Source organism: Cupressus sempervirens, chromosome 10, assembly GCF_028749045.1.
Source record: "Cupressus sempervirens isolate cs-2001-9-10 chromosome 10, ASM2874904v1, whole genome shotgun sequence".
Classification (NCBI taxonomy): Eukaryota; Viridiplantae; Streptophyta; class Pinopsida; order Cupressales; family Cupressaceae; genus Cupressus; species Cupressus sempervirens.
Genome location: NC_143127.1, coordinates 164,120,348 through 164,141,684, shown reverse-complemented (window position 1 = coordinate 164,141,684; position 21,337 = coordinate 164,120,348). Strand labels below are relative to the sequence as shown.

Here is a 21,337-nt window from a genome sequence, read left to right as displayed (position 1 = left end):
ACTCGATTGCCCTCTAGAAGCTCAAGCTCATAGGCGACTTTGCCCACTTTGCGAATCACCTTGTAGGGACCATAAAATCTAGGTTTCAACTTTTCAGCTCCGCTCTTCTTGAGCGATGACTGTCTATATGGTTATAGCCTCAAGTAAACCATATCCCCTACCTCGAAGCTACGCTCTATTCGGTGCTGATCAGCATACAATTTCTGTTGATTCTGGGCCTGTTGTATATTCTCTTTGAGCACTTTCAAGATGTCCTGACTATCCTGCAATAAGTTTTTGGCTTTGGGCACTCTACTGTCCCCCAAAACTAAATCCATGAAGCTAGGTGCTTCATAACCATAGAGTGCCATGAAAGGAGTCATCTTGATGGACATATGATAAGTGGTGTTATATCAATACTCTCCCATATGCAACCATCTGATCCAAGCCTTTTGTTGTGTAGTTACATAGTTCCTCAAATATCCTTCCGCGCATTTATTCACAATCTCTGTTTGCCCATCTGTTTGCGGATGATAACTAGTGCTAGGTGTAAGATCTGTACCACACAACCTAAACAACTCTTGCCAAAAAACACTCATAAACTTACTATCCCGGTCGCTGAGAATGAATCTGGGCAGCCCATGTTACCTGAATATCTCTTTAAAGAAAAGATCTGCCACCTGTGCTGCTGTGTAAGTGGACGGAATAGCAAAGAAGTGAGCAAACTTCGTCAAGCGGTCCACCACCACATAGATGCAATCCCTTCCCTACACTCGTGGTAAACCAGTGATGAAGTCCATCGAAATACTTTCCCATTTCCTATCAGGAATGGGCAAGGGCTGTAATAAACCTACAGAAAATGTGTGCTCTCCCTTATTCTGTTGACAAACCACACACTCCCTGACATACCTCTGAACATCATCCTTGAGCCCTTTCCATGAAAACCGCTCTCGGATCTGCCTGTAGGTCTTGAAGACCCCCGGATGTCCAGCTGTGGGTGCATCATGAAATACCTTCAGTATCGCGTCTCTCAAATGTGATGACGGAATCAAATAAACCTTGTCTTGAACTCTGATCAATCCATCTATCACCTCATAGCGATCATCCTGTATGGTACCTGAAATCAATCCAGAAGCCCAAGCATCTCCGACATACTCTGCTATAATCCGATCTCTCCAATCTCCTGAAATCTCTGCCAGAGCACATAAGTGAGGTCTTCGAGATAAGGCATCAGCCACCACATTTTTCTTACCTTTGACAAAATCTATGTCAAAGTCATAAGCCTGCAATTTAGTCACCCATTTTTGTTGCCGGTCATTAAGATCACGCTGGCTCATGAAGTATTTAATACTGTTGTGATCAGTCTTGATCACAAAACGTCCACCTACCAAATATGATCGAAATTTGGCCAATGCATGCATTATGGCCAACATCTCCCAGTCATAGACAGAATAACTTTTCTCAACTCCTCGGAGCTTCCTACTCTCGAATGCAATGGGATGCTTCTCTTGCATCAATACTGCTCCAATCCCATCACCTGATGCATCACAATGAAGCTCAAAAGGCTTCGTGAAATCCGATAGAGCTAGAACTGGACATGAAGACATTACCTGCTTGAAATGCTCAAAACACCTCTGTGTTGCCCCTGTCCACACGAAGGCTCCTTTCCTGGTAAGATCTGTCAAGGGTGTAGCAATCTGTGAGAATCCCTTAACAAACCTCCTATAAAAACCACATAACCCAAAGAATCCCTTAAGCTGTGTAAGGTTTGTGGGAGTAGGCCACTCTACAATAGCTCTAACCTTTTCGGGATCAACCCGAACGCCATTTGCACTAATGATATGCCCCAGGTAAAGGAGCTCAGTCATGCCAAACTCACATTTAGATTCCTTGGCATACAATGACTCTCTCTCCAGAATAGATAACACCTCCTCCAGATGATGTAAGTGCTCCTCCCAGGTCTTACTGAAGACCAAGATGTCATCAAAGAAGATCAAGACAAATCTCCTCAGCTGCTTCCTGAATACCTGGTTCATACAACTTTGAAATGTAGCAGGTGCATTGGTTAGACCAAATGGCATAACCATGAACTCAAAGTGGCCATAGTGACATCGGAAGGTTGTTTTCTCAATGTCCTTTGCTCTCATCCTGATCTGATGGTATCCGGATCGCAAATCAATTTTGGTGAAGAAGCATGCCCCATGCAACTCATCAATCAGCTCATCAATCCTAGGAATGGGATACCTGTTTTTAATTGTTTTCTTATTCAGTGCCCTGTAATCGATGCACATGCGCATCGTCCCATCCTTCTTCTTTACCAATACTACTGCTGAAGCAAAGGGGCTCTTACTGGGCCTGATATGCCCCATCTCCAACAAATCCTTAATCGCCTTCTCTATCTCATCCTTGTGTTTCTTAGGATGACGATAGTGAGTAATCATAACTGGTTTGGCTCCCTCCTCGAGCTCAATAACATGTTCCATCCCTCTGTCAGGAGGAACCCCATGAGGAATATCGCTAAATACTTTAGCGTGTCTATCAAGTATCTTCTGGACATCTAGTGGATGACTCTTTTCTTGTGGCTCTGGTGAAATTGGCATAATGTGGCACTCTGCCGCCCACTCTATGTCATCATGACGAAAAAGTCTCTGCATTCTCCTCAAGGACACTGCTCTGCAACCTCCATCTGAAAGCCCTCTAAGTACCACAGTTCTGCCCTCATGCTGGAATCTCATCTCCAATTTCGCTAGATTGAGTGTGAACTCAACTAGTGAAGCCATCCATATCATGCCGAGGATGACATCATAATCTCCCATGTCCACAACATAGAACTCATCCTCCAACTCGTAGCCATCTCCAAACCTGATGCGAAGATTAGATATCTTCCGAGTGCATAATAACTTATCACCGTTAGCCAACATGACTCTAAACCCATCATGCTCCTCTGTCTGTAACCCTCTCCTGGCTACCAACTGTGCATCTATGAAGTTATGTGTAGCCCCAGTGTCAATAAGAGATATCACTTTCTGCCCCTGGATAGTACCCCTGACCTTAAATGTGATTGCCTTTTGGGCCCCTGTCAAGCGTGCCAACGATCTATCATCCTTAGGAATGTTGCTCTCCTCTATAGTGTTACCCTCATCTGAATCGGAGTGTTGATCCTCCCCTTCTGACTCTGACTCTTCTGCTGAAAAATACTCCATTTGATTTGCCTGAGCCTTGAGAGAACATTTATGAGATAAGTCCCAAGGCTCTCTACAATGGAAGCACAGCTTCTTCTTTCGAAGTTCATTCAAGGTTTCATTGTCTAGTCCTTTTGATCCTTCTTTGGGTTTGCTATACTCTTTCTGAAACGATTTTTTGTCTTTGTCCTTACGGTAGGAAGAATCTGTTGAATGGTTTTTTCCTTTGTATACCGAAGGGGCTAAATCTCGTGCCTTTTTAGTTGCTTCAGCTAACGTGAGTGGATCATGTCCCTTCACCCAACCTCGTAATGGATCAGCAAGACCATCACAAAATAACACCACCAATCTCCTAGGAGAGATATCAGTAACAAGTACAGACAAGCGCTGAAACTCGGCAATGTAAGCATCCACAGAACCTGACTGTTTTAACTGTGCTAGCTCCTTGAAATGTAACTCGGGATCCTTAGTGTCAAATCTCCCAATCAATGTTTCGGTGAATTCCTCATAGGATGTAATCTGATTATGCCCCAAAGTCACCATGCCATGATGCCACCATTCATGTGCAACGTCATCCAAGTGCATAGCCGCATACTTGATAGCCTCCTCCTCAGGCATAGGATTTAGCTGCAAGTATGTATCTACCTTCTGCACCTAAGCTCGTGCAGTCATCTTCCCTGAAGCATCATAATAAGGTAAAGAAAGTTTTCCAACTTTCTTCCTCAACTCAAAGTTTTGATTCCTCCCTCCTGCTTTAGGCATGTGTCTCATCCTCAAGTCCATATAATCTCTAAGAGAAATATCCGCCTGAAACTCTGGTCCACTAGCCTCCCAGTCCCTCCTGAACTGATCCTGTAACTCGGTAATCTGCAGTTCGTTTACTGGTTGAACCAGATCTCTGGGTGGGAAAGTGGGTAGAAGAGGTCTCGAGCTCGCAGTCTGTGCTGGGCGTGCAACGTGTCTAAAGTTATCAACCTCATTCCCATTGTTGTCGTGTCCATTATTACCATTAATGTTATTCTCAAGACCATTGTTGTTGCCTTGGCCTTCATGGTTATTGTTTCCCCCATTGTTATTGTTTCCCTCGTTGTTATTGTTTCTGTTGTTGGCATCACCTGGATTAATATTGACACCCATCTGTCTAGCCATGAGCTGCAACATCATGTCCATTCGCCTATTCTGCTCCTGCTGCATACGCTGCCCCTGCTCTAATGTATCCAGTAACCGTCGAAACAGTACCTCCCCCTAATCTGGACCAGCATTTTTGCCTCCGCCTAATCCTGTATTCCTGTCATCTCGATCACCCATATTATTGTCCTGATCACAGAATATCTCCTCTGTGTCTGTATGGTTAGATTCAATGTCCCCCTGCACGGATGTACTAGACTGTTTGCTTTGCAAGTCTGAAATCCTATTTTGTCTTGCTCTGGTATCGCGGAAATTATAAGACCCCTGTCGCATGCTCAAACATAAATGCTTAGCCTGTGTTTTTTATTTATTTCTGATTTTAGTGTTTTGACATTTTGTCAAACACTTTTTCCCTCTATCCGGCTGTTCCAAATTCTCTATAAGACCTCCACAGGATGGCAGGACTTATAGCTCTGATACCACTGTAATGGACACCCCTGGATGTCCCAAAAACTAAACCAAATTGCTGAAAGGAATTATGTCAAACAGTTTGCATTCAACTTCTTATTTCTCCGTTTAATGTTTTAAACCCCTTATAACTCCAAAAATCAAACGTTTATTTGTTTGTTGTGTTTCATGCATGGAATTGGTATCATACAACATAAGCAAGAAAGAAACTACAATGATATGCAAAGTGGAAATGAACTACTGCTAATAAAATGTTATTTTCAGAATTCATAAAACCAAATACATGGCAGATTTATCAACTCACTAATTACTTCAGCAATATTGACATAATACTCCAGCCCATGCTTTCGAACTTGCTGCTACAATACTTTGTCCTTCAATCAGTCCACTACCTTCCTAATACCATTCCCTCAAAGCGGCATAAGCGTCGGACAAGTAGTGAAGAAGATATGAGCAAAATACTAAATCTGCCTGTAGTCGGAAATGCAACTAAACTGCCTGATAATGAAACCAAAAACAAAGAATTCCAAAGGCCAAACCCCAAGGGAATGACGTCTAGAATGTTACAAGAGAGGATAGACGTCCTCAAATGCCAAGAACGGAGCTGCAACTCACACACCAATTTCTTCTCATATTCAACCTGTCTAATGAAGCCACAAATGCTTCCTTTTATTCTATTGCCACGGGTCCGCTCAACTCATATGGGCAATGTGGGATAAAAGATGTGTAATATAAAACATATATTAAAATACCCCTTATGTCTCCCTTGGGTACACATCACCATAAAATAAATATTAAAGTAACACTTTAATATTTTACAATTAAATTAGACGTTACTTTAATAAAACTTCAGGCATTAAAATGTATTAGCAATCGGACTCCGAATAATGCGAGTGATAGCTCATCGGAAAGCTCTCACCGAGGAGTATCGAATCCAATCACCAAAATTGACCTGCACTGTGTCCTGCCGACTTACTAAAGATAGTAAGTATGCCTAAAACTAAGTAAATCAACTTCGTTTTGGCCCAAACTGGAAATGACTAGGCCAAAACACTCCAAGATCCCATTAAACCCTTCGTTAGCCCTCGGGACCATGTAGAACAAGGCTAACGCACACACACTTGGTCAACTGCTAAAATGGGGACATTACAATAGAAGCCTATAGTACCGATCAAGCAAATGCTATGTGTGAATGCTGAGTCCCTATACGTGCAAGAGTATGGACCTTGTGACAAGAGAGAGGAGGGGATTGTACGATGTGAGAGATAGAAGGTGACCGTCTGGTGGAATTAGTTGAGAGACTGTATGGTATGGTGAAAAGGTGGTGCGTAGGGTAAGCAATACTTGTATAGTGGGGAATGTTAGGTGACTATACAGGGTATATGACTAATGTCGTATACTGTGTAACATGCGATATGTCAAATTGTCAGCCAACTAGATGGTGTAGTATGTTGATCTTTATTGGCAAGTGTTGATTATGGACTCTAGCATGTGGATTAATTTCTGTAATGGTTGTATAATTGTTTAAGAAAGTGAGTATGCCTTAGTGTGGTTTTATATGTTTAATTGTGCATTGGGGAAGTCCTAACATGCCAACCTAATTGCTTGTTTGTAATTAGTATAAAGGAAAGTTATTTCCTTCAATTGTAGTGTGTGGAATGATTATGTATGTGAGCCTTGATGCTAGAATATCAGAGCTGAGCTGAAAGATTGTTAAATGCTTTGAGAAGAGGTATGAGTGGAATCTATCATTCCTAGTGGACTTCAAAGGAATTGTAAAGGCAAGTGTGTTGTTGTTCAGTCAGTTCAAGCTAATTGGATTTGTTATCCAGAAGGCGTTTAACTTTCATACTTTGGGCAGTGTGCTTGGACACTGAGCCTTTTTTCTTATTAACTCCTAACAGGGTTGAGAATCTTTTAATAGGGGTTCAAGTCCTCTAACACAGTTGAGTCCTTTAACAGGGACAGCTGTACTAAATGCATTGTATTGGCTCCTAACAGGGTCAGATCCTTTATTTGGGAACTTATATATCAATGCAATATCTAGTGGGTATAATTCCCACCGGAGTTTTTCATTAAGGGTTTTCTTCAAGAACAAAAATCATTGTATTATGGTGTTGGCTTTCTTGATATTGTACATTGCTATCTTGTTAGTTGGTGATCAGTTTTATAAGTTTGTATTTCATTGTGTTTATCCACAACTGATTCACCACCCACCCCTCTCAGTTGTGAGGTGTGGACTTTGCTTATTAACAATTTCATATAATGCAACGCTCATTCAAGGAAGACAAGATTAGAAGGCATTCTCATCGATCACTCAAGGCATCCTAATCAGAATCTTTTATCTCATATACATCCATATTTGGATCTGCTCAATTGAGCAAGTGATTGATTTGCATTGACTGGTTGCAAGCATAAACTGCAGATCAGGGAAAGCACCAGTGATTGCAAGTATAGAAAGTATACATCAGAGACTGCATCAATCTTTAAGTAGCAAACATATAAGTTAAGATCTGAAACAGAAACCTATTGTTTATGGCAATATTCCCACATTTATATACTTACATTGTTATATCAGACATGGAAAAGCAAATCGTTGCAAGCAGTACCATATCAATTGCATATTAACAATGTCTTTATCAGGAACAGCATCATTGTACATAATTATATATCAGAAGCAGAAAACTTTTATCAGTATAAATGACTGGAAATCTTTATTCATGGCATATTCAATATCGATATATTAAAACTTCTATTGGACATATCAATATATATTTATAAATTTATATCATATTGCATATATTGTTGATAACTTGATTGAATCAAAAATAGCAAGGTGATATTATTTATATTCTCCATTACTTAGTTCAAGCACAAGATTTAGATAGAGTAAGTATGAGAAGTTGAAGTAATTGTCACAATATTCCGAGATATCTTAAAAGGGGACATCAAAATGTTGCCATCTACATCGTTATAGCTGAATCATATATTGCAATGGCTAAAATAGATTACTATGGCACCCAAAATTACTAACATTAATTTCTTATGACAATGTGCATGATCCCCTAATAAAAAACTTGTAACTACACCTGCTAGTGCTGAATTCTACTAACTTTTAAAATGAAATTTTAGTTTTGAAACTATAGATGATTATGTTTCAAGACTACTGTTAGCATTTGTGTATATCATCCCAAAGAATGTCCAAACAACACATATGATCAATGTGCAGAGTTCAAGACAATAGATTGTAAAGTCATCATAACATGGAAATCGTGAATATGACTCCATATTTACCCTAGGGAAAATCCAATATATGAGGAAAACCCAAGATGGAAAAAGCTACTTTATTTAGTCTTTATAGCTAGGGATGTTTATATAAATAGAAAAAGCTCTCTTGGAAGGATGACTTGTTGGACTAACTTGTATTTCCTTGTTAACGAATCTTTGTAGATCTTAGCATTCTAGGCCTAGATATGTGCAATCTAGAAAGCGCCTATAGTATCATATTGTGAAGTAACAACAACCAGTGAACAAGCAAAAGCAAGCCTATGGTTGGATGTATTTAACAAAATGTTTAAGTGCAATATCATCTATAAGTCCTTTATTCTCTTCAACACATCTGTGATTAAACATAGAAAACATTGTACTTGGGAGTAGAGATCTTAACATTTATGTTTAAACATGCCAATTAAACTCAAACAGATTTCTATTGCTATCAGGCTTTTTACTACTTGAAATTATTGATGCTGTTGCAATGTGTTTGTTAAGCTATACGATCTTCCAAGTGATACCAGGTAATCCTATGGTAATGACCTTTGACTATAAAGTTTCACTTGAGGTGGTTCATTAAATCTCAAATCTGCGAGATCTTTCAAAAATTTAACAAGATGAGCAATTTTTCCTATAGTGGAAGAAAAGGATTTATTTTCTAACACAAGACTTTCCCAGTTTCATGCATAGAAAAAACTTAAAACATAGAAGATAATGATCAAGTGGCACACAACGTCTGAATCATGTAAAAAAAAAACGTCAAACATAAGCACTTACTTTCAATACGCTGAACATGAACTTCTCTAGTTTTGCAACCCATTACAATGTCTATGACCGTATCCTATTAAGAACCTTTATTTGCAATCTATATGTAATAAAACGTAATGTCCAGGTAATTGACATTTATATGTATTTTTTTATCCTCCAAAGGTAGTTTAGAATTAGAACTTATTATGTTTATTAAACCTATAAACTTCGAAAGACAATTTGTCTTCTAATACCTCTGTCTCTTTGGCATGAGAAAACGTGAACTCTATAACAGGACAACAATCATTCTTACAATATAGATAAGTTTAAACTAAAAAAATGAAATATTAAACAAAATATTTGGAGAACCATTATAACTCCATTATACTAATCATTATTAAATGTTTGCAGCATATATAATGAGAACCCAAATTACTCACTAGAATTGGCAGAAATAGTGAACGTGGCCTGTTTGTCTTTTTGAATAGGATCTGGATTTAAAGTCACAGAATGAACCCACACAGAATATTTCCACTTTGTTCCTGCAATTCAGAAATCAAGATAATTTCAAAAGGATGTAAAGATCCGGATAATGTAGATCCCTGATCCGGATAATGCAGATCCCTAGGCGTACCAAACATTAAAAAGTAGCACATTCACTTCTATCCCCAGACAGAGGAATTGGTGAAACATATGTTTTAAGATGGGTATGTAATCTAACAACGAAGATAGGGCTTATTTACTAGATCTCTGTTTAGAATGAATGGAAGTTAAAACCATTCTAAGCAATATGTGCAGAAGAATTTCCATTCTTTGAGTTTTCCTCCACCCTGAAAATGCAACCCTTATATCCTAGCAAAAGGTGGAGAACCTCGTATAACTTCAATATGAAAATTAACTCCCAAACAAAGCTCACACTATCAAACACTCAAAAGAAGTCCAATCTTTCTCATCTGTAAAGGTTTCAACCAGGCAGACTATGATGAAAGTGTTTTATATATTCTAGCAGTAAGCAAGTAATTGACAGTATAGATCACACGAATATATTTATTTCCAGAATGCCTTGTCAATCATGTAGATGGTATTGGGTTGTCCCATTCTGCTCAATAATGTAATCTTATAAGGTTTTGAGGCTGAACCCGTTTACTAATTTTCTATTAAGATTCTGGCGAGAATGCACAAACTTGAAGGGGAAGACACCTAAATATGTGTAAGTAAAAATTCATCAAATCAAAAGCATGAAAATTGCGGATGACCCATTTCAAAATTTCAAATCAAGCGATGGACCAACCAATCATCATATTCAAAAAATTCTATATAAGATATTCAATATAGCCAACTTACCGCTACCACATGTCCAGAAGTTCACAGCATCTGAAAGCTGAAGCGATGAGCACAGTGCCAAAACCAGTAGAAGAGCACACAAAACTGATTTCTGGCTCATCCCGCCAAAATCAACTGTAAATCTACAACAAAAACATAGGAAAGAACTCAAATCTAAATCCACGCTCCAACTCTGTTCAGAGTTTAATGCTTACCAAATTCTAACAAAATTTACTGATTATTCCACTCGAGTAATCTTATGTAACAAATTGCAAATTTCTTGACTTACGATTGGCAAGAGCAAAAACGAGCAATCATCTGAAACTGGAAAACCGAATGAATTCAAATGAGAGGGTTCAGATCAACCGAAGTGAAAAGAAATCAGACTAACAGATAAAAAGCAACGGGTACAAAATGATTAAGCGAGAATGTGCTTTAAAGAGTTCAAGCTTACCAACGTTCTAAAAAAAAAAAATCTCTCAACGGAATTATGTTTTTTGTTTTCAGCTCTTCGTGCTCCCCTGAAAAGGACTTTTAACCTCTTCACCAACTTTTTGTTAATTGAAACTTTACCTTCATTAAATTAAAGGAATTAAGGGAATTTTTATTGACCTTTATTGACCATCATGCATATCATTCCAAAATTGAACGATGAGTTTTCATTACTATCAGCATTTAATTTCTAAGAGAGAGAATATAACTTGTATATACTGCTTTTTTAACCATTCTAATATATAATAATAATAATAAATATATATTAGTTCCACTCACTCCTATGCTTTTGGATTAAACTATACAATTTTATTCAATCAAACTTTATAAGTTGCAAATTTATTAACAACATAATTATCAAAAATTAATTTTCTCAAATCTATTTGTTAAAAACCTTTTAGCTAAGCTTTTAATTTTTAATAACTTTTAAAATTTTAGATTTATTTTTTTTAAATTAAATATTATAGTATCATGAGTCATTTTTTAAAAATTACATTAAAAAAATATGTTATTGATTTGATTAAAAAATTATAAACTAAATATTATTCCATGAATCTTAATAGTTTTATATTTTATAAATTAACACACAATTTTTTACAATTTGAAAATTGTAAGTTATTTTTTACCAAAAATTTATTAAGCCTATTTTTATTGAAAAAACTTATAAGGTTATGTTTGATGTAACATTCTATTAAAAAATAATAGTTTTAAGTTTATTCAAAAGAAACTAAATTTTGTTTAGTTTATTGAACTCACATATTACTTTCTCTATAATCTCTTTTGAGGTACCACTAATTTTCTTATATAGATATCATTATATATTTAATATAAACACTTTCATATATAGATATCACTAAATAGTTGAATATATGTACAATGATATATTTTTAAAATATTGTGTGTGTGCGTGTGCAAACTCTATATTTTAAATTTGCTCACATCTTTTATTTGCCGCCTTGTGTGTGTGTGTGCGCGCACGCACAAACTCTATGTTTTAAATTCGCTCACATCTTTTGATTTTTTTTTAAAAATATTTGTTCATGTATATTTTTTATTTTTATTATTTTAGATATCTTTGCATATTTATTATTACTCTTTTTCATTAGATATTGAACATCCTTAATACTCTTATAGTTTTGTTGTACAGCCAATATAAAGTAACTTGAAACATTTTTTACTAGTGTTTTTATTAACCTCTTTCTTTTTATATGTGTTGTAAAGGTGTCTGTATAAATTTGAGAGTTACAGCTTTGCATTTTCTTTGCAACATTTGAAAGCATGTACCTTGTCTACTCTATTCTAAGCACCTTTACCATATTTACTTATGAGTTCAGTAATAATTATCAGTCATAGCATACGGTAGAAAGTTGACTCTATACACTTTTGAACTATCTAGAGATAATCATGATACCCCTTCATAAAAGACAAAAAATAAGAGTTTTTTATAATGTGTGAAAGTTTTACCAATGCCATAATAATACCAATTGTTACAATAGACAAGGATAGAATCGTAGATAAAACCATACATGGAGGTTGAATTAGAAGACAGTATGTGACTTAATTACATAACTTGAGACATAAACAATCTAAGTAAGCTTAAGTATTGTAATGTGAATAAAAGTTTGGTAATAATTAATTAGGTGATTACCTTTTTCACCTTAACACCCCCCTTAAATATAACTTAGGGAGTATAAAATGTAGAGATACACTAATGGTAAATGCATGGATTAGTCCTAGCTAGAAATAAATCTCTCACAACTAGATAAACTAGGAAAAAAAAATAAAAAATATGCTCTTCAAAAAAAAGAAAAAAGTAAAACGAATATATACTAGTGATAGAGGAAAAAAGGACTCAACGTGACCTATGTTAACCATATTTGCCCCCCTGCCAAAAATTTGAATTCAAATACTTGAGCCCACCCAACGGTCACTATCCATATTTAAGTATTCAAAATGCCATGGAAATACAAAAATAAATGAAATAAAACCTTAATGTATTTCCTTGTTTCTAAGTGACCGTGCACTTTAATGTTTCTACTTGCCCGCAATTCCCTCATCGTCAGATCCTTCATGATCTATAGTGGGCACTTTCTCGCTTTCTCAAAATGCACTACCTTTACCTAATGCGAGCAAGCGCCTTTACGCCACGTAGCCCCTGCTAATGTTCAAACCTCAGTGTGCCATGGAAGTTCTTGGTTGTTAGAAGCAGTCAAACCTGTTGCAGAGTTGTTAGTGTTCCTCGTGCATGTGTTGAATTTCTTGTGATGTCATTGGTTGGTCTTTTAATGATATTAATACTTTATAGTTCAGGCATTGTGATCGTTGATTTAGCAAAGATCAAGGGCTGGCGCTTGCTCGTAATATGAAAGTGCATGAGTTTTAAGTAATGTGGGCAAGCCCCTTCATGACATGTAGCTGATAATGACATCATGCGTCCATTCTTCTCAAAGGTAATAAATGAATTCTCTATCATGGCACTTGTCAGAGCACATGGGTTTGAAAAGGTGATACTCTAATTGTGCAGCAAGATCCATCGTCTGATGCAAACAGATCTACAGTGGGCGCTTCCTCGCATTATGAAAATGCAAGGATGTTAAGGAATGTAGGCAAGCACCTCGCTGCCATGTGTCTTTGTGAGGTCAAGTTGATTTCATAAGCCGTAGGGTGATGCCAGGTGGGGCCAAGTCATGTTGAGGTGTATGTTGAGTAGTTTGTGGGCCCAAAAGTATTAAGGGCAGGCGCAGTATAATGAAGATCTTTCATGATCATTGATCTTACGGAGATCAACGATTAGCAATTTCTCACATTATGAAGATGCAAGGTAATTAAACAATGTGAGAAAGCACCTAAAGGACATGTGTCCTTATGGGCCCGGCTAAGGCATTAATAGTTAAGGCTGACGGTTATGTGACATCGTGGTTAAGTTGGGAAGGTGGCTCAGTTAATTGAGAAGATGTGGTCAACTAAGTGGAGACTTTACAAGGTGGCAAAATAAAATGAAATTATTGGCCCGCATGGCCCATTTTGGTTGTAGGATTCAGTTGACTTTTGACTTTGCTGACTAATGAGCCAGAAACGAAGGAAATCAAGTTTTCTTGCACGATTTGATCCTCACAATCAATTCCAACTACTTTCGAATGAATGTTGAACCCAATAAACAGCAGGAGAACACTCCACCACCCCAGTTTATCCATCTACTTGGTCAGAATGGTTTAATGGCATCATTTCTGTCAGGGCCCTGTTTCAACAAAATATCAGATTTCATTGTATCTGAATCTGTGCCCGATCAGATTTTCTCCAGATCTCTAAAGAGACTTAATGGCAGTGGTTGTGGAGTAACTTCAGTTAGAGAACATCTTAGTTATGCCTAAGATATAAAGGAAATTTGTGTAGATTTTGTTGAGGTCGACTCTTCTCTATTTTCTCTGATATTGCTCTACAATTTCACTATAAATCCCCTTTGCCTTTGAATTGTATGAAATTCTTAACTCCTTCAACCATTGATGTGAAGTGCAAGAACTATTTTCCTCTCATTGGTGTATTGTAGATATCTGCAATCTTTCATGATTGTATCTCTTTTGGACAATGAATGGTATATAAGTGAATCCTCTCTTTCCTTGTGTCATTCATTTGGGTTTTTTTGATCTGCATGTGATTGTTAGATTAAAGCAAGTCTAGATGTATATATCTTTTTGTGTCATGATGGTTCAATAGTGCATGTATGGGCAGAGATTGGTTTGAACAGTCTATTTTTGGTGCATCATCCCCGTTAGGTTAGAATAGGTAGATTTGCTTCTATGCATTCCTTCTCCCTTTTCCTCTCCAAGAGTAGTTAGGTGCACCCTGATAGTAAAGGAAGTCGGCCTTCTCCGGAGACTCAACCTCACAGTTCAAGTCCCACAGCTTGGAGGTTGTTTCCATGTTTCACAAGGTTGTCCTTAGGTAAAAACTTTGGACAAGGGTGCAAACTTTTGTGACAATAGTTTTTGGCACACCCGGTGGGACTATATTCAAAAAAATTCAAGTCTACTGGTGTTAAAAGGAAGATTTCAAGATTAATACTGAGGAGATAATACTAGCTTTGGTGTTCAAGCCTTCAAGGGATTCATTCTTCAAGTACTTGGTGACTCTGAGCTTCAAATACATCTAGTTCCAGACCAAAGTTGCAATAATTCATGCCCAAAGCTAAAACAAGGGCATCTTCTAGAGGTAAATTTCAATACCAAGAGCTTTCATTTTCAAATCCTAGAAGAAGGAAGACTAGAGTATCTTTATCACCAGTTAGGAGTGCAATAGTAAAAAATACACCTACAAGATCCATCTCTACTCCTCCTACTATTAGATCTCAGCCTAGATTGCCATCAACACATATCAATAGATCACTTGTCTTATGGTGTAGCCTAGAAATCATGCTTTTTCCATGTTTAATGGTGGAAGTCCTCTTTTATTGGCCCAAAGACATGACATACCAATAGCTACACTCAAAAGTATACCAAAATTTACTGGTGAAACTTCTATCTCTCCATTAGAGCACATTCAAGAAGTTGCAAATATCTGCAATATCCATGATATTACAGAAGATGATGTTGCAGTTAGGCTTCTAGCCTCATCCTTGAAAGGAAAAGCACTACAATGGTATGTGACCATTTATCACTTTTAGAATAGTTGACTACTATAAAAAGAGCCCCCCATGAATGTATGACTAATTTCAACTATAGATTTCAAAAGACATGGGATAGAATACCTACTTCAGTAAAGCCTACCCCTGGTAATGCCTTCTTGCATTACCTTAGAGATTTTAATAGTGACATTGCTACTTCAATCCAAACTATGGGAGGAGATACCTTGCCTAATGCTTATGAAATAGCAATAAAGTCATAAAACATCCTAATAAAAGGAGGTAAGCTAGCTCTAAGGCCTCTTATGCCTTTCTTCTCTGACGTTCCAAATCACCAACCATCAATGGCTCCTCTTCCCACAACTTCCACATCACAATCCCTTTCTCTAGTCACTCAAGCTTCCACATCTTCAAATGGAATAGATGAAATCAAGGAGATGATGCAATCTATGATGTTGAACATAGAGAACATAGATAAAAGATTGTAGGGCCAAGAGAAGGAGCTGGAGGATAGCTTCTCTGTGATGCAGAAAGTGAGCAACAAGGTGGTGACTTTAGAGAGATAGAAAGCTCAAGGTAGTAAGGCTCATCAATTGCAATATCAAACTCTGAACAGTGGTAGGCCTCCAAATCATAATCATGGGAACAATTCTTTTGATCAGAATAGGTAGAATAGCCATGCTTCAACCTCAAATGTAAACCAAAGTAGGGCCATAGTTCCTCAAAACAAGATGGCCCAAGATCAAGATTTTTGTCCCTCCTGTAACTACTCCTATGCCTGTTGCATGTGTCAGAAGGCAAAATCTTATTTGGCTTTGACCATCCAAGAGCCTGCAATAGGATAATCATACAATGAGGACCAATTTAAAGATGCCTCGTATATGCAAGGACAAGGTGATTTCTCCTTTATGAATCATCACGTGGAGGAACATTGTAATTTAAACCAGGATTCCATTACTCACAACACTGGGAGCAAAAGAAGAGCTATTGAAGATGCTACCCCTCCTCCTCCCAATCATGCCTCAACTTCAAATGCAATACCTCATGAACAAGCAGTAAATGATCAATCAAATACCTTTCAGCAACAAAGGCAAAATAATGGCAGAAAGGATGTAAGTGATCCTCAGGTTGTTCCATCTCAACCTCCTACAAATGCAACTCCCAAGGCTTCTACCAAAGTACCTACTACACCATTCAGTGTTGTAGAACAAATGAAGAAGACAAATGTGAATATTTTCATATGGGATGTTGTTGCTACTATACCCATGCAAAAGAGGTTGTTGCAGCAAGAATTGGAAAGTATTGAACCAAAGGGCCAGCCACCCAGCATGGAAAGTGCCACAAGCCTAGTACAGCCATCAAAGGAGGTAGAAACAAGTAAAAAAGTTAGACCCCCTCCATTTTATGTTTCTTTAATTATCGGGGGTAAACTAGTCCACAATTGCATGATTGATTCAGGGGCTAGTAGTTCAGTGATGCCTAGGTGTGCTGCTAATGTTTTGGAAATGAAATATGAACCCATTGTTAGAGATGTATTACAGTTGGATGGTAGTACTATTAAGACTATAGGGATCCTTAGGAATGTGGAAATGGCCCTACATGCATGCCTTGGTTGTACTGTAACTCAAGATATATCTGTTGCTGAAGTCAAGCCACATTTTGCCATCTGTCTGTCAAGAGACTTCACTGCCCAAATAGGTGGTTACATATCTTCTGATTGGTCATATATGTCTTTTAGAACAAGATATGGGACCAAAGCTTCAATCAGAGTAGAGCCTCTAGCCCTCCATCATACTAAACCCTACACCCCTAATCTCATCAACATGAATTGCATTATCCTAGAAATGGATGAGAATGACATAATGAATGAGCCTACTACTTCCCTAATAGAGATACCTAATTTTCTCTTAGATGAATGGGCTAATACATATCAATTTGATCCTATGTCAGAAACCCTTGAGACAGGCCTCAATACATATTGTATATTAGAGAAGGATGCTCTAGTTCCCAATCTTGTGGAGACTAAAGAAGATGTAAGTGAGATATGGAGTATGTACTTTGATGGATCAAGGAATAATAATGGATCAAGGGCTAGTGTGATGTTGATTTCTCCTGCATAAGTAAGGTACTACTTCTCCTTTAGGCTCCAATTTAGTTGCACTAATAATATGGCCGAGTATGAATCCTTGATTCAGGGCCTCCTACTTGCTAAGAAAAGAGGAATTCAAGCCTTAATTGTATATGGAGATAGTGAGTTGGTGGTTAATCAAGTAAGAAATCAAAATATCACCAAGAACGGTTTGCTCGTCTTATAAACATAGGGTATGGGATTTTCTTGAGGGTTTCGATGCATTTAATATTCAAAGCATCCCTAGAAAAGAAAATAGATATGCTAATAGACTTGCGGCAATAGGTGCATCTCATGATGTGCCAAGGAATCTTGAGGAGAAGAAGAAGCAACAAATCAAAATGGTAGTAAGGCCTACCATCCCTGACAACAACATTCATTGGCAAGTGTTTGAATCTGATGAACAAATTGTAAGCTTCTTGCAAAATTTTCAGATAGAAACCAGTCAAGACTGCAGGATCAATATGGTGATCAAATCATTAATCTTAGTTCCAAAAAATTGCCTAAGGGTCTCATTAACTTAGAGAGTGTTTTCAATCCTGATGACCAAGCAAGAGGTAGGGTCATGAACCTAGCTGCTGACAAAGACAATCACACCCCAGTCATGGTTGCTAATAGAAAATCCTTAAACATGGGGAAGGTATGTTCTGAGATTGAGCAAGAAAGTTTTATTCATCTATGTCAAGAATTTAATGATGTATTTGCCTGGATGTATGATGATTTGAAGGGTTTTGACCCAAGGTTGTTTCAGCATACCATAGATTTAATTGATAATGTCAAACTAGTAAGACAAAAATAGAGGCCAGTGAATCCCAAAATTGAACCCTTAATGAGAAAAGAGCTATCCAAATTGATTGAGGCCAATATAATTTTCCCCATCAAGCACTCGTCATGGGTAGAAAACCTTGTCCCTGTTAGGAAGAAGAATGGAGAAATTAGATTGTGTGTGGACTTTAGGGACCTTAACCAAGCTTCCCTTAAAGATTACCATCCTCTCCCTTCCATGGAGCAGATTTTGTCCAAGGTCAGTGGTTCAAAGAGGTTCTCATTTCTTGATGGATTTTCTGGCTACAATCAAGTGCTGTTCAAAGATTTTGATAGGTACAAGACTGCATTTACCACCAAATGGGGTTCGTATGCTTATTTTAAGATGCCATTTGGACTAACCAATGTAGGTGCTACATTTCAGAAGGCAATGGAGATGGCCTTTAAAGACATGATTGAAAAGTTTGTATTAGTTTACCTTGATGATATCACAATGTATTCAAAGAATGTAGAAGATCATTTTGATCATTTGAGACAGGTGTTCTTAAGGTTTAGAGAGTTTGGGGTATCCCTTAACCCAAGCAACTGTGTCTTTACTACCAATCAAGGAAAATTATTAGGACACATTGTATCTGAGGATGGTTTAACCATTGATCCAGAAAGAACAAAAGCAATACTTTCTCTCCCTCTTCCTAAACATAAGAAAGGGTTGCAAAGTTTCCTTGGTAGGATAAAATTTGAGAAGATTTATCCCTAATCTTGCTACCATGGTAAAACCCCTTACGACTAAGCTCAAGAAAAGTATGGTCTTTGCATGGACTAAGGAAGGGAAGGAAAGTTTTGAAGAGGTCAAGGTAGCCATAGCGTTAGCCCATACTCTCATTAATCGAAATTTTGAAAAAGATTTCATCCTTTATGCCCCAGGTGGTGAGTCAAGCATTTCCGCTGTCTTGACTCAAACAAATGATAAAGATGAAAAGAATCCCATAGCCTTCTTTAGTGAAGGGCTTAAAGAGTATGAAAACAAATACAACTATGTACAGAAGCAAGCCCTTGCAATCATTAAAGCTTTAAATAAATTTAGACACCTCCTGTCTCATAATAACATTCATTTTTTAGTACCCCATGTGAGTGTGAAGGATTTCCTTTTAAGCAAAGATAATAGTGAGAAGAGAGCTGGTTAAATTACTAAAGTAATGGAATATGATGTTGACATCCAGATTACCAAGCTGGTAAGAGGGAGGAGGTTGTGTAAATGGATGATATCATATCAGGAATCAGATGAGGAAGTTGCTATGATACTAATAGAACAACAAGAGACAAGAAATGATGACCCAAGGAATTGGATGGATGATATGAGGAATTTCTTATTAGGCAATGGATATCCTCAAGGATTAGATAGAACTAAAAGGAGAAAGTATAGATTACAGTCAATTCCTTATGTCATAGTTGATGGTATCCTTTTTAGGAAAGATTTTAATGAAGCCCTATTAAGATGCATTGACATAGACCAAGCTGAAAGAATGATCAAAGAGCTTCATGATGGTCCTGATGGTGGTCACTTCTCAGCAATGACAACTACAATGAAGATCATGAGGGTTGGTTACTACTATCCATCCCTATTCTATGATTGTCATAGGTATGTGAGGAAGTGTGAAAAACCTTCTTCTCTGGCAAGCAAAATCTTGTAGCTCTTCCTCTTCATCCCATTTAGGTGGACCAACCTTTTGCTCAATGGGGATTGGATTTCATAGGCCCTATCAATCCTTCTTCTAGTTCTAGTCATAAATGGATTTTAGCTGCTACAGATTACTTCACTAGATGGATAGAGGTAGTTGCATTGAAGGATGCTCCAAAATCTTCAGTTGTTGAGTTCCTTGATGGAATTGTGACTAGGTTTGGTGCCCCTTCAACCATTATTTTAGATAATGCAAAATCTTTTGTAGGAGCTCAGATTTGTGCATGGGCAGTTGACCATAATATCTACTTAAGCACATCCTCAAACTACTATCCTCAAGGCAATGGTTTGGCTGAGTCATCCAACAAAAACCTGATTAGGATTATGAAAAGAACTATAGAGGATAATCGGAGGTGTTGGCATCAAAATTTGAAGACTACACTGTGGGCTGATAGAATAAAACCTAAGAGGTCAATAGGAAATTCACCATTTATGTTGGTATATGGCAGAGAAGTAAGGCTTTCAATTTCATTAGAATTCTCATCCCTATAACTAGCTCATCAGCTGGAGCTAATTAAAGATGATGCCATGATAGTGAGAATGACAGAGCTGATGGAGCTGGAAGAGAAAAGAAGTCAAGCCATGTAGACTCTAGAAACACATCAGCGGTAGGTGAAAGGGAGCTTTGACAAGAAGGCTAGGGTTAGAATCTTCAAAGAAGGTGATTTGGTTTTGAAATGGGATGCAGACAGGGCAAAGCAAGGGAGACACTCAAAATTTGATGCACTATGGAGTGGTCCCTATGTGATTGTTAGTTGCAAGCAGGCTAATGCTTTTCAATTAAGCAAGCCTGGTGGTGAAATTTTGCCTATCCTAGTCAATGGGATCTATCTCAAACCATGTTTTTGATAGGGGTCGAGGTTTCATGTACATAGGTAGCTTAGTTTTCTTCATGTTGGTTTCTGGCTTTCCAAGAAGTGCACGAGCACATGCGTTTTGCTGAGTTTGCAGAGGAGTAGAGATAGAGCTTTCAGTGTTTTACTACCATAGAGGTAGGGTTAGGGTTTCATAATGCACAAGATCCACCTTTTTTATGACTCTATGACCCAATGGATGCATAAGGTCACTAGTCATACACATAGTTGGCTTGCGTCCCCTCTGAGTCACCAGAAATGTTAACCATATTTGCCCCTCGCCAAAAATTTGAATTCAAATACTTGAGCCCACCCAACGGTCACTTTCCATATTTAAGTATTCAAAATGCCATGGAAATATGAAAATAAATGAAATAAAACCTTAATGTATTTCCTTGTTTCTAAGTGACTGTGCACTTTAATGTTTCTGCTTGCTCACAATTCCCTAACCATCAAATCTTTCGTGATCTATGATGGGCGCTTTTTTTCTTTCTCAAAATGCACTACCTTTACCTAATTCGAGCAAGCACCTTTACGCCACATAGCCCCTATTGACATTCAAACCTCAGTGCATCGTGAAAGTTCTTGGTTGTCAGAAGCAATCAGACTTGTTGCAGAGTTGTTCATGTTCCTCGTGCACATTTT

General features: G+C 37.7%; 1 protein-coding gene across 2 annotated transcripts in view; it reads right to left on the bottom strand.

The window, feature by feature from the left end:
- Nucleotides 1-10,660, bottom strand: part of LOC149533114 (MD-2-related lipid-recognition protein ROSY1-like) — a 103,688-nt gene extending 93,028 nt beyond the window's left edge. The window contains exons 1-4 of one of the 2 annotated variants that reach the window (XM_089803808.1): nt 10,552-10,660; nt 10,387-10,421; nt 10,119-10,240; nt 9,215-9,316 (exon numbers count right to left, since the gene is read on the bottom strand). In XM_089803808.1, the coding sequence (XP_089659934.1) occupies nt 9,215-9,316; nt 10,119-10,240; nt 10,387-10,415 (253 nt within the window). In that variant the 5' untranslated portion in view covers nt 10,416-10,421; nt 10,552-10,660. The remainder of the gene's footprint in view (nt 1-9,214; nt 9,317-10,118; nt 10,241-10,386; nt 10,422-10,551) is intronic. The other variant, XM_089803809.1, reaches the window with a different exon arrangement.
- Nucleotides 10,661-21,337: the final 10,677 nt, after the last annotated feature.